Here is a 24,482-nt window from a genome sequence, read left to right as displayed (position 1 = left end):
ATGACTGCCAGGTTTCGTAGATGGCATATTTCAACCATAAATTTGCAGTAATTAGAATTTACTCCGTTAATGCCGGAGGCTTTAGATTAGTTATCCTAATCCTTGTTCCGCTTGGAAAAGAAATGAAAACAAATACGCTAAATCGATAATCTTCATTCGCTGTTTAAGTAGTCGTGTTGTCCCTGAACGCATCAGTATATAAATAACGCCCCCCGTGTCGCGTGGTCACCGCCCACAGAGTTACTCAGCCAAGTGACAGCTGAGCCAGCGGGCACGCACGGGACGGCAGCACACCACGCAAACAAACGGACGAAAGCCGAGCTGAAGAGGCATCGCCAGTTATTTAAATATATTGCCTAATGTTCATATTTATTTATATGTGCGTGACGTGACAACCTCACCTCCCCTTGCCGTTACAGAGCTCGCGGCGACAGGACCTCGGCAACGTTAGCTTCTTGACGTTACTATCGGGTGAGGAGGAGGACCCCGACGGTAATAGCTGTATTTCTGCCCCACCGACGTTCAACCGCCCGCCGCTGACATGACGGACCCGGCCGGGGAGACGAAGCTGGAGGTGAAGCAGGCGAGTAAAGAGGTGAAGGAGAGCGAAAACGTGGCGGAGAAATACTCTGCCATGACCGTCAGCAAGAACAGTGAAGTGACCATGGGAGAGCTGTCGAGCGTCTTCAGCGCCGTGCCCACTCACAAACCCGTGAAGAAGGTAAGACCTGCACCGAGCGACCGGCTCTTACTTGGTTACAGGCACCGACGGGACCGCTGTCAGCGCCACATACATCGTGTAAACCAGTGTAACGGGTTAATGACTGGTCAGTTGTACCTTGTACTATCTGCAGGCTTCATTCCTGCCCAGAGTAAACGACCTCCTCCCTCTCAGCACTTTGGAGAATTCAATCAGAAAACCTTCGATTTGTTTACATGTAAAACTACTGTAGCTGGTTTCTAAACCTCACTGACAAAACAAGCTACGATCCCATGGAAAACAGCAATATTATAAAGTGAATAGCCTACAATTAATTGAAGTCGAGACATTACATCTACGGTATTGTAAATATTTAATGTGCAGTTCATCAGTTTCCCATACTGTCATGAAAATAAAGATTATCCTGCCATAGATGAGGAGGTAGGTTCAATTACTTCGACTCAACATGTGTGTATTACTACTGTCTTCAAGCTGCAGGTGAAAAATTGATGTAGCCTGAACATTTTATGTACTCTGCGTTTTCTAACCAAGTAATATTTGTGTACATAGTTCATTATCAAAGATCACACATTTACTGAAAACACTTAATCTTATGGCTATCGTTGCATTGAATGTAAAATACAATCAACCAGTCCCAACATGTCATTCTGCTTTCTGAGTTCTACATTTTGATTTAATCTCAGGAAATACCACTTTTGACCTCTTGAAAGAAATAAAATTTGGGTTGTTTGTTTAAAATAACCTAAAACAAATAACTTTTATTTGGCTTGAAATCCCATTTTCTTTTACAATTTCTCTCTCTGAAATTCAAGTTTCAAGAACAAAAACAGAAGGTCAGTCTTTTTTTGTCTGGACCTCACAGGCTCTACAACAAACTGGTTTCACTAAACTTCACACAATGCTGTGAAACATCAAAACTATTTGTCATAATGTGAAAACAAAGATGTTGCCAACACATTCCAGGAACAAGGAAGAGTTGTGTGTTGAATTCCCGAGAGTCCATTGTGTGAAGTATTTGCACACTTCATTAAAGCTGGACTAACCTGAACAAATAAACACCAGTCACCTAGTGTGCCACCTCTACTCTATTTGTGGTTTGTGACGTTTCTTTCTAAACGGTGAAGCAGACCGTCAAATGTGGAATCTCCCCATGCTTAGCCCTGGAGAAGTGTGTTTGGGTTGTTTCACATCCTCTTTCTCTTTCTGGGCCGACCTTTACGCTACAACAGTCACTAGATTACATGATACTGAGCCAATTGTTTGGCTCAAGAGTGTAATGTTGTACAAATCTGGCATCCTTGACGAATAGCACAAAGGTTTGGAAATGTTGAGCACATATGAACCGATGAGTTTCAAATTCTCATGCTAAAAAAGTGACAGGAATATGGCAGCAGGGACAACGTGATTAAGTTAGGTTTTCTATCTGGATCCTAAAATAGGTTTGTTGCTTGTTCCAGGTGTTTATTTACTTACTCTCTGTGATCACGGATGAAAGCCCAGCAGAATAAATGAGCTTGGACTCTCCAATGGTGACCTGTGTTGGAATGTTAAGTTAAGTGGTTAGTATGATGATTATCATACATAATGATTTGGTTTGACTTCATGGTTTAGTCTGGACAGCTTGCTACTTTCAGTACCCAAAACCTTTTAATAGTCAAGTTTTCAACTCGTCAACTATGAAACGGCCAAGAGAAAGGATGTGGTGTATTGTCAATTTGATTTTAAGAGAAAAGCCAAACAGTAATTATTGTTGCCATTTTATCTCACGGGAATGTGGATTGTTTTCATTATCGGTCCTTAACCTCTAAATGAGATACAGCCTGTATCTGAATACAGAGCCAAACTTGTGTTTTGCAGTTTTTTAAAGTGAATAGTGCAACTGCCACTCTAATCTGGATGTAGAAAGGATAGCTGGTAAAGAGAACAAATCAATGATGGGGACATGTGACTTAGAGTTTTGAACACAGATCCGGTGGAAAGTTGGTTTTGCTATATCTCATACATTATCTTTGGTTTAGAATTTTGAGCTGAGAGGTGGCCTTGCAAAAAACTAAAACAGTGCACATTCCAGAAGAGTGCTGAACTATAAAGATTTTTGCTGGTTGGAAAATAACCATGCAGGCCCTAGAGGCATGTCAACACACGGTCATGTTACTTGAATATATATACAGTCAATGAAGCAAAAAAAAAAAGTTCCTGGTATGATAAAATCTTAACCGATGGGACAACAACTTATGTACGCACAACAAATACATTTTTTCTCTTTCATAACCCGCCCCACTTTACAAATACTTTTAGAAAGTAGTTGTATACTCACAAGTAGACTAAAACCTACAAATTAGAAACGGCTCTGTAATAGTCAGCCGTGTATATAATGTAAAAAAAAAAAAAAAAAGTTTGATTCTAAAGGAAGTGTTTCTCTGTAGCCACATTCAGAGAGATAATGGTCACAAGCAGGAGGTGGAGCTTCTCTCGGTCCCATCGGCTCCTTGATGCAAAGTTTGCTAGTATTTTTATTTTAGTTTTTTTAACCTTAATATTTACAACCATTTCTACTGACTCCAACTGGAATAACTGTCATTAGACTTATAATAAGGACATGATCTTACGATCCCTTAAGTTCGGCACACTGATCTCAGTTTTAAACACAACTGCAAAACTGTTTTAAGATAATCTTAATATGTATCGACCCCCAGCATATTGCCTTGTCATGTGTTTCTCTCAGCAAATCCAGTTTGTGGAGGACAAACAGGAGTTCAGCAGGTTCCCCACCAAGGCAGGGCGTCGCTCCCTGTCCCGCTCCATCTCGCAGTCGTCAACAGACAGCTACAGCTCTGGTGAGCGGCATGCAGAGTGTACCGTTTTGCCTTGATTTATTCTCCGCCACATCAGCATGCTGTATCAGAAGATTGCAGTCTGGAAAAATGAATCACAAAAAGGAGACGATAAATTCAGTAGCCATTTGGATTTTCAACCACCAAAGGTTTGGTATTTGTCAGCATTGTGCTTCTTGCCAACACTGATGATGCCTCCTTTCCTATTATTAATAGATTTGGTCTTTAAAAAAACAAACAAAAAAAAACCCCTAACTTTGGCAAGGTTCAGGTGTTCATACAGTCTGGCATCTTCTTTTCTCTGTGTTTTTGTCCAAAACACTGTTTACATCACAGCTGCATCTTATACAGACAGCTCCGATGACGAGACCTCACCACGGGACAAAACACAAGTCAACAGCAAGGGAAGCACCGACTTCTGTGTGAAAAACATCAAGCAGGCTGAATTTGGCAGACGTGAGATTGAGATCGCACAACAAGGTAATTCACAGAGTGAAGAGGTGACCCCAGCGTTTACTGTGATCATCCCGCAGTTGATAGAAAATACAGAAGAGAAATTTGTCTTGATTTGGAATTAAAACCATGTTCTATGGAATTCTTTTATACTGTCGCCTCAGAGTATTTTAATGAGTCGAATCTTAAAAAAAAAAAAAAGAATAGTTTTGTTTAGTTTATACCTTGGACGTTTTCTGCATTCTTTCTTTCTCACTGTTTTCATGGTGTGCTGTTTTCAGATATGTCAGCACTGATCTCGCTCAGGAAGAGAGCGCAGAGTGAGAAACCTTTGGCAGGTGCCAAAATTGTGGGCTGCACTCACATCACAGCACAGACTGCAGTAAGATTTCTCTCTGACATTGAGCTTGAGCAGGCGAGGAAAACCTGCCAAGGAATCTGATGTGCTGTGTGTGTGTGTGTGTGTGTGTGTGTGTGTGTGTGTGTGTGTGTGTGTGTGTGTGTGTGTGTGTGTGTGTGTTCCCAGTTATTAGCAACGAAAGCATTGCAATACGTTATCTGAAGTATGTAACTACATAGAGAGAGATGCACATTGAAGTGACTCAGTGTGACAGAGCTTGACTGAAAAATGCCATACATGTGAGAGGTTTGATTTATATGCCGTTTCTGTTCAGATCATAGCTTTAATCCCATAACCACTATCTTCTATAGGTATTAATTGAGACTCTGGTGGCGCTTGGGGCTCAGTGCAGATGGACTGCATGTAACATATACTCCACGCAGAACGAAGTAGCTGCAGCGTTGTCAGAAACAGGTGAGCAGGCGAGATGACAAATTCACTTCTGGAGCAGAAAAGCAATGAATCACCCCTCCTGTGATCCCATCTGTAGCTACCGAGTGCAGATATTGTTTGTTGCTCAGTACATGTAATTGTTTTGCTCTCTGTTTTCTCTGAAATCCTGCACATGTTGCATTTACATTATAACAAATGATAGTAGACCCAGTTATTGTCCAGTGCTTTGCTTTACCATGTGAGCACGTTTTGTCTTTTAACTCCAAGGTTACTGTGTAGAAATGTGCTTTAAACTCTTGAGAATTCAGTCCTGCAGAGATGTAGAGGTCAGATAAATCTATCCTATTTAGTGAAAGAACAGCGCTGCTTGAGCCGTCTTGTCTGTGGTTGCTATGTGACACTTCAAGTATGTAGTAAAGATCCTCAGCAGACCTTTCATGATCTGGCAGGCTGAAGTAATTCCCACCTCGGTGGATCTCAGGCGAATTGAAGAGGTTATATTAGTGTCTACTGCACAGTAATTCATTGCTCTGCAGTCTATTACATGCTGGGCTGTTTATTAAACTATAGAACAGTCACAGAGTGAACGTCTGCCATGATTGAACCGCACTGTTAACACGCTCTGTGAAGCTGAGCATATGTCGTCATCAAGACTAGGATATGTAAGATTCCCACTCATTCTAGCCGCCTGGAGAGGACTTCTTTAACGTCCTGTTCATGATATTGATTCCTGAGATTACCGGCCCTTTGTCGTGCTCCAGGTGTGGCTGTGTTTGCCTGGAAGGGGGAGTCTGAGGATGATTTCTGGTGGTGCATTGACCGCTGTGTCAACACTGAGGGTTGGCAGCCTAACATGGTTTGTAGAGCACTTTCTCTGTTTGAGCAGTGACATTAAGGAAAAATATATCGTAGTATAATTTTTTTTAATTCAGTATTTTAATAAAAAAAAAAAAAAAAGAATATCATGAAATTAGTTAAAAAATATCCTATTACTTTCCTAATGGAGCCCTAAAATGAACAGCTGTCCAGTCAATAGCATTAAGTATTTGTCTGACTTTGTTTCCTTTGCTGTTTAAAAACAAATAAAATAAGTCTTTTTTTTTTTTCTCTTCTTTACTTTTCTGTTGTTGTTTTTTTTTTTTTTTTTTTTTTTTTTTATAAAGTTCACGTTTAACTTTTTTCTCCGTCCTTCAGATTCTTGATGATGGTGGAGATCTGACACACTGGATGTACAAAAAATACCCAAATGTGTTCAAGAAGATCCGAGGCATTGTGGAGGAAAGCGTCACTGGTGTCCACAGGTAATATATCTCTTTGGTGATTAGTAGATATTTTGGGATTTGAAATCTTTATTCTCCAACACTGTTTTATGCCTCATTCTGATTAGGTTGTATCAGCTGTCTAAAGCTGGAAAACTGTGTGTGCCGGCAATGAATGTGAACGATTCGGTGACGAAGCAGAAGTTTGACAACCTGTACTGCTGCAGAGAGTCGATCCTGGACGGGTGAGTAAGGTTTCGCTTCCCTGGAAGCCTCAACTAAAACACGGGCCTCGTCGTATATAAACATGAGCGTTCCGTTTATATCGGGCAACCTGAGAAGAAATGCATCTTGTGTGTGCCGTGCAGACTAACTAAAGTTTAATACCAAAATCTCAAAGGATTGGAAATGAAGGGAGTCCTTGGATACAATCTGAGGCTTTTTAATTTCCTGATGGTGGCCATCCTTCTATCTTCATTTAAACTTAGTGCAGTGGGGCGCTGGTGCCCAGCCGATCCCGGACCAAAGGCAGGGCACACAGACAGGAAAACAACAATTTAGAGTCGCCAATGAGAACAATGAGCAAAGCGTTTGTGGTGTTTGAAGGTCTTGAGGTAATACAACCTCGTACGTGAAAAAATGTTTCTGTGCTTGTGAGTTTGGTAATGTGAGATTATTTTCTCTGTGCATTGGTTGAAGTGAGCCGACCTGAACGCCGTCGCCTCAGCCCAGATTTTGGGCTTGTAAACAAAGTAATCATGTAATTACAACTAACTGTAGAAATAGGTTTATAATTTGAAGTCTCATTTGCTGCGGGGAAATAAAGGATAATTTCATGAAACACCACGGGCATTGCAGAAACGGCACTCGGTGAAGACCTAAGATAGATTTTTAAAGAATTTGAGTTTGTTTTTAGTCGCTTACACGCTGTAATCTCTTGAAGCAAAGCGGCCAGGGAACACGACTGTTATATTTATTACCAGGCTGTTAAATGATCACCATGCCATCCTATGAGTGGTCTGGTGTTCTTTAACAGCTTCTGCACATCTCCGTCACGGGCCAGCGCCTCCTACGCTCGCCATTTATCACATGTTGCTGTTCTTTCTGATTAATTATCAACAAGGTACACAGCTGTCTAATAGCAGGTGTACCATTTTCAGCTTTGACACTTTCAGAGTCGGGGAAAACCTCGAGACAGATTGAACGCTCCGTTACGTTTAAAGAAATCCTCCCTGTAGAGAATATGAGGAAAGGCCTCACGTGTAACAGGAGCAGTCAGTTGACGCTTCCACCACCTTTTTGTGCCAGCATTTTACTCTCGATGCCAGATTTTGGACTTTCAATGCAGCCTGGTGGGTTTTCACTTCTAAAATGTGATAATTTTGTGTCCCAAACTCCTTCAGTTTGAAGAGAACCACAGATGTCATGTTCGGAGGCAAACAGGTGGTCGTATGTGGGTACGGTGAGGTGAGACACTTCTGTAACATTTACCTCCTGCTAAAATTACTCATATCGCTGTCAAAAGACTTGGCAACACTAAAAACCCACAAACTACTTCAACCTGTACCACAGACAGCCGTCATTAGCTCAGATTTACAGATCATTAACTATAGACAGTAAACATTAGATCCACCTGCCCAACATTGTGTAGATCCTCCCGCCTGCAGCCCTTAATGCAGTAAACGTTAATGTACTGTGTATACGAACACATTTCTATCAAACTCACCTTTAGCTTCTGCAGACATTTAACAATTAGAATTATAGCAGCTCATCTGTTGGACGGCTTTCACTCCCTCTGTGCCTATGATATGTTTCTAAATCGGCATCTTTCCTTCCATGGAGCATTTCAGACGAGGAACACGTCTGTCGAGCTGCAGTTTCGGAGATGCTCTCACACAATTCTCTGGCTATCAGAATTTAGACCCTGTGAATCTCAGTGAAATCACCACACTTGTCCATTTTATGTGCTTGTAATACATAATTTGGTCTTGCTGTCTAATACAGCATATTACCATCCACTAACAAGTGCCATCATGAAGATTATTCCTTTAGTATTCATTGAGTGTAGATACTGCTGAAAGTTTTCCAAGGTAATATTCTTTACATCATGAGATTTAACTTTCACGCTTGTTTTTACTTCAGTGGTTCTTTCATAGGGTGACACCAGTATTTTGTGTAACTTGTTGGAGAGCTCTTCGAGGACGAGTATGATCCAAATTTGTAAGTTTGGCAGTCACAAACTGCGTTATTTTGTCTTTTCAGGTTGGAAAAGGTTGCTCCGCTGCTCTGAAAGCTTTAGGAGCCATTGTTTATGTGACCGAGATCGATCCAATCTGTGCCCTGCAGGCCTGGTGAGAAAGACAAGACGCTCAATAAACAGTCAACGCATTTTTATAAAGCAGCAATTTTGTTAAATGTCTTACACATAGTGTACATTGTTGGATAACTAATATTTGAGTTCAATTAAAATACAAGACGAAGCCCAACCCTTCAGTAGAATTAATGTACTTGTTTTACATTTCATCTGATGAAGCTAAACCGTTTAATTCTCTTCTGTGTTGCCAGCATGGACGGATTCAGGGTGGTCAAACTCAATGAGGTCATTCGCCAGGTGGATGTCATCATCACATGCACTGGTAACTCCTCTCGAGAGCGGCAGAGGGATGCACTGATGATATGGGATTACATTTTCAAAAGCTTTTCAATCTACGATTAATGCCTTTCAGCTCATTGCCTTTTTGCATAGTTGCTGTGGGCTCTGTGATAAAGCTCTGTGGTGGAGAGGTTGAGCAGACCCAGGCATGTGACTGTGTTCTTCTATAGGGAACAAGAATGTGGTGACCCGGGACCAGCTGGATCGAATGAAAAATGGCTCCATTGTTTGCAATATGGGACACTCCAACACTGAGATTGACGTGGTAAACTAGAACTGATGGTTCAATTTAAGTTGAATCTTTCACATAAACTTGGAGGCACTCATTTTAGAATATTGACACTTTTCTGTTAAAAGAGCACAGTGAGATATTTTCTGATGCGAGCTTCTTATCTCATGTTACCCAGGCAAGTCTGCGGACCCCTGAGCTAACCTGGGAGAGAGTGCGCTCTCAGGTGGATCACGTCATCTGGCCAGATGGCAAGAGAGTCATCCTCCTTGCTGAGGTAAGTGGGGTAGTGTCATTTATGTCAAACAAATGGACTTTACTTTACCCCTTTTGAACGTCTTAAAATATTCCATACACAAACCTAAACTTACACAGCATTCAGCAATGCAATATTGACGGGCCATAATATCGTCACTGTTGCTTTCAAGGTTGTTCATACGAGGTTCTCTTCCACAGGGACGTCTCCTCAACCTCAGCTGCTCCACCGTCCCGACGTTCGTCTTGTCCATCACGGCCACCACTCAGGTAACATGGCTACACTCTTACAGCAGCTAAAGCTGCAACACGGTTTGTTTTGTGGCGCTCACATGGTTGACTGCGTGCATCTCCAATTTATTTGATTATTTTTCTGCCCTGAAAGATAAGCCCTTGATCTGACATGGAAATGTAATTAATATCCTGTACTCACCACTGCACGTTGCTGCTGAAGACAGATGTCCTGTTTGATTATTTCTACGCAATCAGAAAATTACACATGAATTTATACATCATGAATGACTATTTAATTTCCATTTTCACAAAAGCATTAATGACTGTTTGTTTCAGGCCCTGGCTCTGATAGAGTTGTACAATGCTCCAGAGGGACGATACAAGCAGGACGTCTACTTGCTTCCCAAAAAGATGGGTGAGGAAATTAACATCACTTACTGTAGGAGAAGAATGAATAATTTTTTTAATTTTGCAACCTTTGGGGGGAAAAAAATGACATAGAAATCAAACTGAAAGTTTAAAATGGGTGTTTGATGGATGTCTTTACTGAGGGAGTCCGTACATGGAGTTTATTTATAACACTATTTATGATGTTGTTGTTGTTATTATTTCTGAAACTGTATTCTGACCATTATCATTTCTGGCGTTTTGTATCGTCGCTGCAAGTTTTTGTGTCAGTTCAGCTTTATGGGAGTGAGTTTATGTACACAAAATAATGAATATACTTTCTAATTGATCACCTTTGTATTTAAATGTTGTTGTTTTGTTTTTTTTATGACGCCTAAAAAATATTGTTCATACTTTGCAAACCCAGACTATTTTACAATTTTATAAATGAAGGAGGACTCCAATTTAACATCTGCACTGTTAATGACCTCTTCTAGATCTCATTATACTTTGTTTTGACTTTTTCTATTTGTGTATTTAAAATCTGTCTATTTCAGATGAATATGTTGCCAGTCTCCATTTGGCAACTTTTGACGCCCACCTTACCGAGCTTTCTGACGAGCAGGCGAAATACCTGGGTCTCAATAAGAATGGCCCTTTTAAACCCAACTACTACAGGTACAATTCTACACATTTTAAATGTCTGAATTCTCAGGACAGTTTTAATTAAGAAAATTGCTTTTTCTTTAATTTTATTTTGAAAATGGAGAAAAATGTGCTCTGACATTGGCAGCCATGTTGATATCTCAATGATTATTAAATATACTGGACCAACGTTTGAAAATCTGAAAATTAAAATGGCTAAAGTGAACTGTAAAAATGTTTGCTATGCTGAAGCATTTATTATAAAACATGCGGTATTTTGTTTGACTCTCAAACATATGTGTTTTTCCTCTCCAGGTATTAGTCTACGGAGCTCTGCATAAGAGTGGACAGACCCTGGTATTACCTTCAGAAGAAACATTCTTTTAAATCGTGTTTTATATCCTGCACAATTGTTATTTAGGTATATTTTTGTGGCAAGAACAAGTTTTGATCTTTTTGTCGTTTCCTTGGCGTGATGCACACAACACTCAGCTGGCTGTAGGAAATGACTAAGAACTGCACTTCCCCAATCTGACAAGAGTTTCCTTGCTCTGTATTTCTCACCTGCTTTCTGATCGCTCCTCAATACTGTACTAATATATTGAACCAAATGACTGTGAAGGGTGAAGCTTCTGGTTATTTTGACGTGTGAACAGGAGGGTGTGGTATCAGTCGAACCTCTTTGAAGATAAATCTTATCTTTTATTTTTTTTGTGTGTGTAAAATGAAGGGGTCATTTAAAATGCCAAACTTGTCAAATTTCAAAGACGCATTCAGCTTTATTCCAGACTGGTGAATCGAGTCACGGTTCAAGTGTTTTCTTAGGATAATGCTGAACCAAACGGTGTGTTGATCGCTGGAAAAATGGCCCAAATCAGCCATTTTTGTACATCTGCTGGATTTTAAGTGAATGTTTGCTTACAGATGAGCCATAACTACTTGATAAGCCTACTGTAAATCGAAGCTGTGTTCCCGTGAGGGTGTTTGAGTATTTTTACTGTCCAGTCTTCAAGAGATGCTGCTGCTTTCCTCTCTGCTTTTCACTGTGTACATTCCATCCACCAATCGTCCTGACCTCCGCACTATCATCACTGTTACTGCTAATCATTAGCGGATCTGGCAATAACAACAGACGTCATGCTTTGTGACAATACCAAACAAAATAGAGATAGCTTGACTTTAGTTTTCTTGGAAAAATAGCATCCAAACACGGAGGTTATGTGTTTGTAAGGATAGCTTTCAGCACCTCAGGGCATCTAATATCTTTCATCACTTGTAAATATGAACTTAGCCATGTCTAATATCCCTCTCATTCTGCAAATGTAAAATTCTACTTTAAAAGAGTATATAAGGAGATTTTGATACTCTATAATTTGAGTAATTTAAGTAAATCTAGCGTGAACTGACATTTACTTCCATCTACAGTATGAACAATATTACATACAGTAAGTTTCTGCTGTACATGCAGCAGCCGCTGATGAGTCTTTCATTATATTTGATATTCACATGGGTCTGATGCTTTCTGTTTTTAGAAGTTAAAGGCAAACTTAAATCCTGAAATACTCTGGGAAATTAGTGCTTTGTTTATTTAGGCAGTTGTTAGCTTTACTTTCTGTTGTCTTGTGGTAATGAGGCATTTATAATGGCAACGTTTTCTTATTGAAAGGCTTCACCACTTCATGTGAGGCTTACAAAATGCATAACTTCATATATTAATTCTCTATATTCACATCATAGTTCCGAGTAAGACTTTTGAAAGATTTTAGTTGAGTAATATGTTTTTTAATTCATCCCGTACTGTGTGCACATAGATGTGTTTTGCTGCATTTAAAGCTCTTCAACACATGCAGTATTAAATGTTGTCTTTGAATAGATGTCCTGACATTTGACAGAATTAGTCTTTTTACAAGTTTCATTTTTGTACTTGCGGTCTGAAACACCACAGTTAGCTAAGTACCCTTTTGTCACACACTTTAAAAACTTGTCCAGTCGCACACAAATGCTGTTTCATTTCTGCAAAGAATCTGAATGAACAAGCTGATTTTTGTCTCTTTGTTAGATATCAGCATCTGCATGTTACTGCAAAATGCTTTCATCCTTGCACTAACTGCTTTATCAGCATTACAGCCAAGGGCATGCAGTGAGGGCACTGTTTTTGGCAACATGAGCACTGTAACCATGGTTACAGTGTGCCTTGTGCCTTGTAACTCACTTGTTAATTTGTATTCACATGTACACGTGTTTTTCTCCAAGTCTGTCAATGAACATGGTTGTAATTCTGTAGTACACAATTATAGCTATGCACTAAATTATCCTCATGGTTTGCTCTCACATTGTTGCTCGATTCATCTTTTACACAGAAGATGTGGAAAATTATAACAAAATATTGTAGACCTTTGTGACCAATTTTTTTGCTTCATTTTTTACACTGATTTTAATTGTATTTTTCTTCAGTTGTATTCCATTTAACTATTGTCAAATTTTATTTTAGCACATGAATAAAAGAGGCTCCTGTATTCAAACTTGTAATGAGCTTCTTACTAAAGTGGGTTTAACTCTGTTCTAAAGTATTATTAGAACAAATTAATAGATTTTTATCAGATTGAAGTATAAAAGCATACCCCTGTGATTTCACAGATGTACATTGTTGCATTTGGATACTAGACGATGTAAAAGAGCACGTGTACTGTAACCTAAGCTTATATTTTCAGCACTAAAGTGTTTAGTATGAAGTTCTATATACACTGTTTAAAGTCTGTGCTTTGTTTCCTTTAATAAACTACTGATTAAATTCTAAAATGGCTCAGATTAATCATTGTGTGTGTGTGTGTGTGTGTCTCTAATTGTGTTCAGCATGTTGGTTGAACAACTCACATGTGATCTACTGATAAACTCCAAACTGACAATGACTCAGTCACACAGCCGAAGATATTACAAAAGTATTTCAAGATATTAAAATGAACAGAAGCAGCGTTCCCCACGTTCAAGCAGGTTGACGTCATCGCGTCGGAATCTCGCAGCATCCCGGTAGTCTCGCGAGAGCTCACTGCGCCCAAAATAAAATGATGGAAGTCGGTGGGAATGGTGGTGGGCTACCTGTAAACAATAAACAAAGAGCCATGATACCCAACAAAGGCCGGGGCGAGTTCACGCGCAACCCAAGAAAAGACTCCGAGGTACGTGTGGGATCCATTTGTGAAGTATTTCCTCCGTTATATTACTTCTGAACACAGACAAGACGAGGCCTTTCCTGTTGTCACTGTAGCCTGAGCTAGCTCTGGCTGACATTCCACACAACGCGCATCTCACAGAAACAACAAACCTTGAAATCAGTTTAAAATAATGTTCACAGCCGCACGATGTCTTACTTTTCACATGTTGGTGAAGGTTGACTCTTTTAAGAGTTGTGCAGTTTGGCAGGTTGAGCGAGCTGAGCTTGCTGGTCACAGGCCAGAGTGGATCAGACCTGTTGAAAAGCTCCTGCTGTTTCTTTCTAAGATCTTTCGAATGTTTCCTGGGGCTGCACAATGACTCACTCACATGCTTTCCAATGGGTTCCACATCAGGACCAGTTAGACAGACAACAGACTGGGAAACTGATGGAGGATTATTTGTTATAATGTAGTTTGTTTTAATGCTTTGTAAACTGAAATCGAGAGGAAATATTCCAGTTCTCACATAATCCCATAACGTGATATTGGATTTCTCTTTATGGCTCTTGTGTCTGCAAGAGCCGTAAAGGTACATTTTCACTGAAGGTAAAATGAAAATGAAAAGCGTAAACACACTTTCCCTTTGATGCATCAGAGGCTTATTTTAATATCGTGGAGGTTGAGTTTTGAATTTAGTCCGTAAATGTATTCCGCTCTGCTTAACTGCTTCAGTCGTCATTCTCACACAGACACACAAGAAAACGCTAATATCCATCCATCCATCCATTTTCTTCCGCTTATCCGGGGCCGGGTCGCGGGGGCAGCAGTCTAAGCAAGGAAGCCCAGACTTCCCTCGCCCCAGACACGTCCTCCAGCTCTTCCGGTGGGACCCCGAGGCGTTCCCAGGCCAGCCGAAAGACATAGTCTCTCCAGCGTGTCCTAGGTCTGCCCCGAGGCCTCCTACCGGAGGGACATGCCCGGAACACCTCCCGAGGGAGGCGTCCATGGGGCATCCGAAACAGATGCCCGAGCCACCTCAGCTGGCTCCTCTCGATGCGGAGGAGCAGCGGCTCTACTCCGAGCTCCTCCCTGGTGACTGAGCTCCTCACCCTATTTCTAAGGGTGCGCCCAGCCACCCTACGGAGGAAACTCATTTCAGCCGCTTGTATCCGGGATCTCGTTCTTTCGGTCATGACCCAAAGCTCATGACCATAGGTGAGGGTAGGAACGAAGATCGACTGGTAAATCGAGAGCCTCGCCTTTTGGCTTAGCTCCTTCTTCACCACGACGGACCGATACAGCGACCGCATAACTGCAGACGCTGCACCGATCCGCCTGTCGATCTCACGCTCCATCTTCCCCCCACTCGTGAACAAGACCCCGAGATACTTGAACTCCTCCACTTGGGACAAGGGCTCTCCACCGACCTGAAGGGGGCAAGCCACCTTTTTCCGGTCGAGAACCATGGCCTCGGATTTAGAGGTGCTGATCCTCATCCCAGTTGCGTCACACTCGGCTGCGAACCGCGCCAGTGCACGCTGAAGGTCCAGGTTTGATGAAGCCACCAGGACCACATCGTCTGCAAAAAGCAGAGACGAGATCCTGTGGTCCCCAAACCAGACCCCCTCCGGTCCCTGGCTGTGCCTAGAAATTCTGTCCATAAAAGTTATGAACAGAACCGGTGACAAAGGACAGCCCTGCCGGAGGCCAACGTGCACTGGGAACAGGTCCGACTTACTGCCGGCAATGCGAACCAAACTCCTGCTCCGGGCGTACAGGGACCGGACAGCCCTTAGCAAAGGGTCCCGGACTCCATACTCCCGGAGCACCCCCCACAGGACGTCCCGAGGGACACAGTCGAACGCCTTCTCCAGGTCCACAAAACACATGTGGACTGATTGGTCGAACTCCCATGAACCCTCGAGTAGCCGGTGGAGGGTATAGAGCTGGTCCAGTGTTCCACGACCTGGACGAAAACCGCATTGTTCCTCTTGGATCCGAGGTTCGACTAACGGCCGGATCCTCCTCTCCAGTACCCTGGAATAAACTTTCCCAGGGAGGCTGAGGAGTGTGATCCCCCTGTAGTTGGAACACACCCTCCGATCCCCCTTCTTAAAAAGAGGGACCACCACCCCGGTCTGCCACTCCAGAGGCACTGTCCCCGACCGCCACGCAATGTTGCAGAGACGTGTCAGCCACGACAGTCCCTGCACATCCAGAGACTTAAGGAACTCAGGGCGAATCTCATCCACTCCCGGTGCCTTGCCACCGAGGAGCTTAGCAACTACCTCGGTGACTTCAGCCCGGGTAATGGACGAGTCTACCTCTGAGAACCCAGCCTCTGCTTCCTCAGCGGAAGACGTGATGGTGGGATTGAGGAGGTCCTCGAAGTATTCCTTCCACCGCCCGACGACATCTCCAGTTGAGGTCAACAGCTCCCCACCTCCACTGTAAACGGTGTTGGTGAAAAACTGCTTCCCCCTCCTGAGGCGCCGGACGGTTTGCCAGAATTTCCTCGGGGCCGACCGATAGTCCTCCTCCATGGCCTCCCCGAACTCCTCCCAGGCCCGAGTTTTTGCCTCCACCACGGCCCGGGCTGCGGCCCGCCTGGCCTGCCGGTACCCGTCAGCTGCCTCAGGAGTCCTATGAGCTAACAGCGCCCGATAGGACTCCTTCTTCAGCTTGACGACATCCCTTACTTCCGGTGTCCACCACCGGGTTCGGGGGTTGCCGCCACGACAGGCACCAGAGACCCTGCGACCACAGCTCCAAGTAGCAGCTTCAACAATGGAGGTGGAGAACATAGTCCACTCGGACTCAATGTCTCCAACCTCCCCCGGAATCCGTGAGAAGCTCTCCCGGAGGCGGGAGTTGAAGACTGCGCGGACAGAGGGCTCGGCCAGGCGTTCCCAACAGACCCTCGTGACACGTTTGGGCCTGCCGAGTCTGTCCGGCCTTCTCCCCGTCCAGCGCATCCAACTCACCACCAGGTGGTGATCAGTTGACAGCTCTGCCCCTCTCTTTACCCGAGTGTCCAAGACACGTGGCCGGAGGTCAGATGACACGACCACAAAGTCTATCATTGACCTCCAGCCTAGGGTGTCCTGGTGCCAAGTGCACTTATGGACACCCCTGTGCTCAAACATGGTGTTCGTTATGGCCAAACTGTGACTAGCACAGAAGTCCAATAACAGAACACCGCTCGGGTTCAGATGAGGGAGGCCGTTCCTCCCAATCACCCCTTTCCAGGTCACACTGTCGTTGCCCACGTGGGCATTGAAGTCCCCCAATAGAACAATGGAGTCCCCAGTTGGAGCACTATCCAGCACCCCTCCCAGGGACTCCAAGAAGGTCGGGTACTCTGTACTGCTGTTCGGTCCGTAGGCCGAGACAACAGTCAGAGACCTGTCCCCTACCCGAAGGCGTAGGGACGCAACCCTCTCGCTCACCGGGGTGAACTCCAACACATGGCGGCTGAGCTGTGGGGCAATAAGCAAGCCCACGCCAGCCCGCCGCCTCTCACCGCGGGCAACTCCAGAGAAGTGGAGTGTCCAGCCCCTGTCAAGGAGCTGGGTTCCAGAGTCCAAGCTGTGGGTGGAGGTGAGCCCGACTATATCTAGCCGGTATCTCTCTACCTCCCGCACAAGCTCAGGCTCCTTCCCCCCCAGCGAGGTGACGTTCCATGTCCCAAAAGCTAGGTTCCGTGTCCGGGGATCAGGTCGTCGAGGCCCCTGCCGTCGACTGCCACCCAATCCACATTGCACCCAAACGCTAATAGTGATGTTTTAATGCAAGGTTCTCAACCCTATTGGGGGAATTTTAAGTTCAGTGTTTTGCTCAAGGATATTCATACATATAGACAGGGCAAGATGGAGGACTGAACCGGCAACCTTGCACTGAAAGACAAACTCGAGTACCTGAGCCTCAGTTGCATTGTGTTATATAATCTAAATCTAAATTATATATATATGAAGCATGTCATTTAAGTTAATCTACAAATAGACTCCAATTTATTCTCCACTTCTGGGAGAAACTATGAAACGTTGTCACAATTCTTTTTCCTTGAGCGGTCGTACTGACATTATGTATTTTTCTGTGTGAATAGCACTTAGTTGCTCATCTATTCAGGAAGATTTATGTTTCTTTTTTTCTGGGGTGAGTCTAACCAATGTCTTGTGCACAGGGTCTGTCTGAGTCTCCAGATCTCGAGTTTGAATATTCCGATACTGATAAGTGGGCCGCGGAGCTGTCAGGTGGGTGTGTGCTCATTATTGATATGTGGTTCTTGAGGGATTTTTAACGTTGTTATTGGGGTGATGATGTATAATCTTCCTGTTTGTTCCAGAGCTTTACAGCTACACTGAAGGTCCAGAGTTTACTCTGAACAGGAAGTGCTTTGAGGAGGAATTCAGAGCTCATGGTAGGTGTTTAAAACGTACAATGAAAGGGTAAAATTCACAGAAACGTTGAAGACTGAAGATGCAGCACACGCACACACAACAGTTTACGATCTCTGTTGCTGCTTAGTGTCTGATAGGAAGTGGACGGAGCTCGATGCAGCTCAGCACCGAGCTCACGCCATGCGCCTACTGGACGGTTTGGAGGTCATCGCACGGGAGAAAAGACTGAAAGTCGCGAGAGCAATTCTCTACATGGCGCAAGGTCCGTCCTCATTTGAACTGATGGAAGTGGTTGTAATAGTGGAAACTATTTTTAGTTTATCGCCAATTTGCTCACACTAATACATGCTTTGTTTCTGCAGGGACCTTTGCCGAGTGTGGCTCTGAGGCTGAGGTGCAGCATTGGATGAGATACAACATATTTCTGCTGCTTGATGTGGGAACCTTCTCTGCTTTGGTGGAGCTGCTCAACATGGAGATCGAGTAAGGGTCACATTTGCTTTGTTTCCTCGCGTAAAAATGTGTTACACGCGGCAGATAATGTTAATCTAAATTTACTGATTGTTATTCAGCCAATCCCTGCAGCATTCACTTTGTCAAATTACAGTGGAAAAAATAGAAAATGCAGTGTTTTGTTTTTCTCAGCCCTAAAAATGTCTGCGTATAGAATCTACATGCAAAGTATTTACTGTGTGTTTTTCAGTAACAGCGCCGCTTGTAGCAGTGCTGTCAGAAAACCAGCCATCTCCCTCGCTGACAGCACAGATCTCAGGGTGCTACTTAACATCATGTACCTGATGGTGGAAACGATCCAACAGGATGAGCCGGCTGACAAGCCTGAGTGGAAAGTTATCAAGGAAACCTTCAGAGCAGAACTGGGCAAGTTTCATCAGAAGGGCTGGAGGCACATCTCAGACATGCACAAGATGGATCAACTAATTCTCCTTTCCTCACTAATCCAGGATCTCCTTTGTTCAACAATGAGCCCATTTCTGTCATGCTGTTTGGGATGGTCACCAAGTTCTGCAGCGGTCACGCCCCTCACTTCCCGATGAAGAAGGTGTTACTGCTGCTGTGGAAAAGCATCCTGGTGAGAGATGGAAGGATTTGCCTGCCTTGGTTTCATTTGTTTTGAAGAATTCTGCCCCATTTTGTCCCGATTTAAAACACTCACCTCGTCATTGCAGTTCACACTCGGAGGGTTTGAGCAGCTCCAGAACATAAAGGTCCGAAAGCGTGAGGAACTGGGTCTTCCTCCTCTCCCGGAGGACAGCATTCGAGTCATCCGCAGCATGAGGGCAGCTTCTCCTCCTGCGTCTGCATCCGACCTCATAGAGCAGCAGCAGAAACGGGCTCGCCGTGAACACAAGGTGATCCTCACACACAAAAACAATGCATCGAAAAATCTGTAATTTTTTTGTCACTTAATGCGTATTGCAGCATGAATTATCAGCACATACATCAGTGTTTGGCTCTGACCATCCTTGGCAGCGTCAGCTCTTCCCAGCATATTTGCACATAGTTTTTGAAGAAACTTGCACAAAGATTTTAAAAGGTTTTTGAGATCGAAGCGCAGATATTTCATGGATTCATTCTTCTTCAGGTCCTTGTGTTTCTTCAGACTGACTTGATTATGTTGACATGGGAGCACCGCTGGTTGTGTGTTTAGGGTTACTTTCCTTTGCTATTTTATACATTTGGAGCCAATCAGACAACTTCCTGCTTATATTCTGTGATGGATGCGCTGCATCGTATCACACCAGGATAAAACCTTTGCACAGCACAAGAAAGTCATACCGTGGAGGCAACAAGGCAGAAATATAGCATCTTTAGTGAATATTTATCTTTATGCTGAGTCATTTTAATTGCACAGCTCCGAGATACTTTTGTATATAGAGTATTTTTAAATATATTATGTATGATTTATGACACAATTTAGTATCTGATACGTGTTATTACTTAATTTTGACAGTATTTAGTCACTGCATGTTTTCCTGTATTCATTGGCTTCTGGTATAAACGATTACTGAACTTCTGTTATTTTCGTTCAAAGAAGAGATCCTGACTGTTTCCCTCTTTGTCACACAGGCGCTGATCAAACAAGACAACCTGGACGCTTTCAATGAAAAGGACCCCTATAAGGCCGACGACTCCCGCGAAGACGAGGACGACAATGACGACAATGATAACTCTATAGAAGCCGAGACGTTTCCTCTCGAGAGGGACGAGGTGATGCCTCCACCGATCCCTCACCCGCCATCAGAACGGGTGTCCTTCCCCAAAGGTCTGCCGTGGGCTCCCAAAGTCAGGTATTATACTGAATTAGTAAAACAGTTCTATTTAGAGTTTGTCCGACTTAAGTTTGAGTAAAAGATTTTGTTTCTGACTTTGTTGTTTTCGCTCTAACAGGGAAAAAGACATAGAAAATTTTCTGGAGTCAAGCAGGAGTAAATTCATTGGCTACACTCTCGGAAGGTAGAGTATGTCTGCTGTGTTTCTATTTAGGAAGAAGCAACTGAACAGACCCATCACCTCTCAGTAGTTTATCTGAAATTAGATCCTGATATTTATTGTTTTTTATTCTCATGCGTTGCAGTGATACAGACACAGTGGTTGGCTTACCAAGACCCATTCATGAGAGCATCAAGACATTAAAGCTGGTAAATCTTTTGTGCTGTACTTCATTCATTTAGTCCCACCTACTTTTTTTTTTTTTTTTTTTTTTTTTTAAGATTTCCTAATAACTTCACCTGGTTATTCAGTGGCATCTTCATTTTGATGTAATTTTCAGCACAAGTACGTCTCCATAGCCGAGATTCAGGTTGCAAAGGAGGAAGAGTTTCAGAAAACCCCTTTGTCTGGGGTAAGTATGAACAAATGTCTGTCATAATTTGTATGGAAAAATATAAATTTATTCGCGCTGTTTTTAGTCTGTATGTCTTATTGTTTCAACTGAATCTGACCTGAGACTTTGAGAGGAGAATGTTTTGACTACATGTTTTATTGTTTTCATCAGGGCGAAGAGGACGTGGAGATGTGTGCCATCGAGCTGCTATATCAGGGAATTTTGCCAAGTTTGCCTCAATATATGGTTAGTGGCGAGATTACCCAGTAAGCAAAGGTTTCAATTTGATTGTTTCACCTGGTTTATTCAAACAAAAGTGGTTTCCTGGAGGTCAGACGGAACAAGACAAGGAAGAGGTTTTGTCAGGGAAAGCGAACGCCACTTGTAGTTTCCTTAAGGCCTCTGGCACCCACTTCTTCTCTGGATGAATTTAAATGTAGTAGATAAATCTCATTGTACCACTGTTTACACGTCATGTTTTTAGTTTGTAGTTACATTTACACCGAGTGAAGCCATCTTGTTTCCTCAGCCAACCTATAATTGTCTCATCAAGCAGTGCGTCTCTCCGACTCCCAGATTGCTCTGCTGAAGATCCTCCTCGCCGCGGCTCCCACCTCCAAAGCCAAAACGGACTCCATCAACATCCTGGCAGACGTGCTGCCGGAAGAGATGCCGTAAGTGGATTAAACAACCTGCCAGTGATGAGTCCACACCTTTATAACGGTGCAGCATGTTAAGGTCTCAGTTGAATGCGTTCAACTATTTATCTGTCTTTTTGTGTAAAGTGTGGAGTCGATTGCGTCCCCTGCAAGAAAATCTAAAAAAATGTTTATTTCTCGTTCACGAGCATGAGAGTTTATAAATGGAGGTGACTGGGAGTGCTGATATGTCGTCCGCCTGACTCTGCAGGACCACGGTGCTGCAAAGCATGAAGCTTGGTGTTGATGTTAATCGGCACAAAGAAATCATAGTGAAAGCCATCTCTGCCATCCTGCTGCTGCTTCTCAAACACTTCAAACTCAACCACATCTACCAGGTGCTCACACCCACACACACACCTTGTCAAGAAAGAAAAATCTTTTTTTACCTGCATCTGCGCCGGAGAATGTCAAAGCCATTTTTTTTTTATTTCATCTCTATATTTAGAAGATTGTCCTCTCTGACCAAACTTGTGTCTGCGTCTCTTTGTAGTTTGAGTACATGGCTCAACACCTGGTGTTTGCCAACTGCATCCCACTCATTCTCAAGTTTTTCAACCAGAACATCATGTCCTACATCACAGCTAAGAATAGGTACTTTCACAACCAGATCAAATGACTAAAGCGAGGATCCATCAGATCAGCCTGCTCTCAGATTTAATTTCCCATCTCTCTCTGCGTCTCCTCCAAAGCATTTCAGTGCTGGACTTCCCGTACTGCGTGGTGCATGAGCTCCCAGAGTTAACTGCAGAGAGTTTGGTAAGTTGTTTTTTCCACCTCTGAGTAAAAGGCCACTCTGACTGCTGAGGTCAGACTGAGGTCTAAATGTGAAATGTTTGGTGTCACAGGAGGCCGGAGACAACAATCAGTTTTGCTGGAGGAACCTGTTCTCTTGCATTAACCTGCTGAGGATCCTCAACAAGCTGACCAAGTGGAAGCACTCCAGAACAATGGTGAGTTAACATCTCAACAGATTCTTTGCGGACGGATGATGCGTGAATGGAAGCGGTAGGATGATCGTCATTTCTCCATCAGATGCTGGTGGTGTTCAAGTCCGCTCCCATCCTGAAGAGGGCGCTGAAGGTGAAGCAGGCCATGATGCAGCTCTACGTCCTCAAGCTCCTGAAAGTGCAGACCAAATACCTGGGACGTCAGTGGAGAAAGAGCAACATGAAGACCATGTCTGCCATCTACCAGAAAGTCCGGCATCGCCTCAATGACGACTGGGCGTACGGAAACGGTGCGTCTGATGCCTGAAACGGAGTGATCGCTCAGCACGGTGGGAGGACGCCGGTTCAGACCAAACTAACATGGTGTGCTGTTTGTCTCCTTGGTGCAGATCTGGATGCTCGTCCCTGGGACTTCCAGGCCGAGGAGTGCGCTCTGCGGGCCAACATCGAGCGCTTCAACAGCCGCCGCTACGACAAGAGCCACAGCAACCCGGACTTCCTGCCGGTGGACAACTGCCTGCAGAGCGTCCTGGGACAGCGGGTGGACCTGCCCGAGGACTTCCAGATGAACTACGACCTCTGGCTGGAGCGCGAGGTCTTCTCCAAACCCATATCCTGGGAAGAGCTGCTTCAGTGAGAGTCCACGTCTGCGGTTTTGATTTTCTTTTCTTTTTCCCTTTTTAAAATGATCGGAGGGTTTAAACGAACGGCTCGGCAGCGGTGCGCCCACGGCTCAGACCCTGAAGGCACCACGCCGCACGCTGTGTGCAGCCTGAAGGTGACGGACGGATTTCTCTCTCAACGGCCGACTCTGTCATCAGCTTGGATTCTGCGTGGCTTTTAGAATTTGATCAGAGCTTCAGCCAAACGCTTTATAGGAGGAACTTTTGAAAACTTTAGCATTATCACACTTAGTCCCCTTTTTAGCCAAAAACAATATTTCTTTTATACTTAGGTTCCCTGGAACTCTCCTCACCTTCCCCAGTTTTTTTTTTTTTTTTTTTAATAAATAGACTAATTAATTCTGTGCTAAACCCTGCTGACTTGAATCCAGTCTGGACTCCAGACCTCCAGGTATTTGCTCTTTGTGCCTCTTGTCCGCTACAGCAGGTCAGTGAGTGACCTGGAAGCACTACATGACCATATGTTCACTTTCAATTTCAAAGAAAGCAGTTTGGTGCAAATATTATGTGCGAACAGTCAAAACCAGGCCGGGCTCATTCCATTTAGGTTAATAAAAATACATTCCTAACCTACATCTCGTCAGTTCAACCACTTCATAGAGATTAAGGGAATAGCATACGTATAGATAAAGACTTCCTGAGAGTTACTGTCTGAAGGGGATCATTCTCTCTTTGCCACATTTACCTGTTTATTGACACACGACAACCTGAGTGTGGACTTGAACTTGTGTGCCACGGGACCAACTAGACCCTCATTCAGTATTTTGTTTTTATTTCTTTCTGAGGTCCAGGATGAATGGATAAGCCGAAGTTTTAATTTAAAAAAAACAAACAACTCAACTTCTTAATTTGCTTTGTCGTGTGAGAACATGTTGGATCTGGATGTTCACATGATTTGAATATTGGAGCGAACAGAGAAACAACTTCTGGTTTAACATCTGTTATTCTGACTCTTCAGACAGCTTTTCTTTTTTTTTAACTGAAAGAGATGCCTCAGTTTAATCCAGTTACGGAACAATTCTCCACATTTTTCTCCTTTTTCTTCTTTGTTTTTGTTGGTGTTTTATTGAAAGGGTTCAGAGCCTGAAATACATGTAAATTGTGAAGCTTATTTATCATGAAGTTTGTCTTTGTTTTACATGGACTTCAATACTGTAATAAAGGCATTCTGTCATTCATGTTGGACTTTTTGTTTTGGGGTTTTTGTGTTTTTGAAATTCTGATCATAAGACAAATAGACGAGACTCGGTGGGTAGAGCAATTGGCAATAACACACTTACAGTCATTTCCA

At 43.4% G+C, this 24,482-nt stretch overlaps 2 protein-coding genes across 3 annotated transcripts; both read left to right on the top strand.

The window, feature by feature from the left end:
• The first annotated feature begins 227 nt into the window (after nt 1-227).
• Nucleotides 228-13,258, top strand: LOC308108863 (S-adenosylhomocysteine hydrolase-like protein 1). Of its 2 annotated transcripts, none has more exons than XM_080462148.1 (18): nt 228-329; nt 420-721; nt 3,447-3,558; nt 3,907-4,035; nt 4,290-4,390; nt 4,720-4,822; nt 5,563-5,657; nt 5,996-6,102; nt 6,189-6,305; nt 7,464-7,527; nt 8,323-8,411; nt 8,626-8,696; nt 8,884-8,978; nt 9,121-9,219; nt 9,399-9,467; nt 9,768-9,846; nt 10,376-10,496; nt 10,779-13,258. In XM_080462148.1, the coding sequence occupies exons 2-18, from the start codon at nt 542-544 to the stop codon at nt 10,783-10,785; spliced, it is 1,638 nt and encodes a 545-aa protein (XP_080318274.1). In that variant the 5' UTR covers nt 228-329; nt 420-541; the 3' UTR covers nt 10,786-13,258. The 2 variants fall into 2 exon arrangements, with proteins under 2 accessions (XP_080318274.1, XP_080318273.1); XM_080462147.1 differs by having other exon boundaries at nt 243-329; nt 3,892-4,035.
• Nucleotides 13,259-13,514: 256 nt separating this feature from the next.
• On the top strand, nt 13,515-24,375 carry strip1 (striatin interacting protein 1). Its single transcript, XM_080462006.1, has 20 exons — nt 13,515-13,639; nt 17,799-17,868; nt 17,961-18,035; nt 18,143-18,277; nt 18,378-18,498; nt 18,719-18,894; nt 18,978-19,105; nt 19,203-19,385; nt 20,104-20,324; nt 20,425-20,490; nt 20,612-20,675; nt 20,807-20,878; nt 21,032-21,106; nt 21,437-21,534; nt 21,770-21,896; nt 22,052-22,152; nt 22,251-22,317; nt 22,407-22,511; nt 22,594-22,798; nt 22,898-24,375. The coding sequence occupies exons 1-20, from the start codon at nt 13,526-13,528 to the stop codon at nt 23,143-23,145; spliced, it is 2,451 nt and encodes an 816-aa protein (XP_080318132.1). The 5' UTR covers nt 13,515-13,525; the 3' UTR covers nt 23,146-24,375.
• The last annotated feature ends 107 nt before the right edge of the window (nt 24,376-24,482 follow it).

The sequence above is a fragment of the Lipophrys pholis genome (genome assembly GCF_963383615.2).
Source record: "Lipophrys pholis genome assembly, chromosome: 4".
NCBI classification, from domain to species: Eukaryota; Metazoa; Chordata; class Actinopteri; order Blenniiformes; family Blenniidae; genus Lipophrys; species Lipophrys pholis.
Note: the sequence above shows the minus strand (reverse complement) of the source record. Positions and strands in the feature narration are given on the sequence as shown.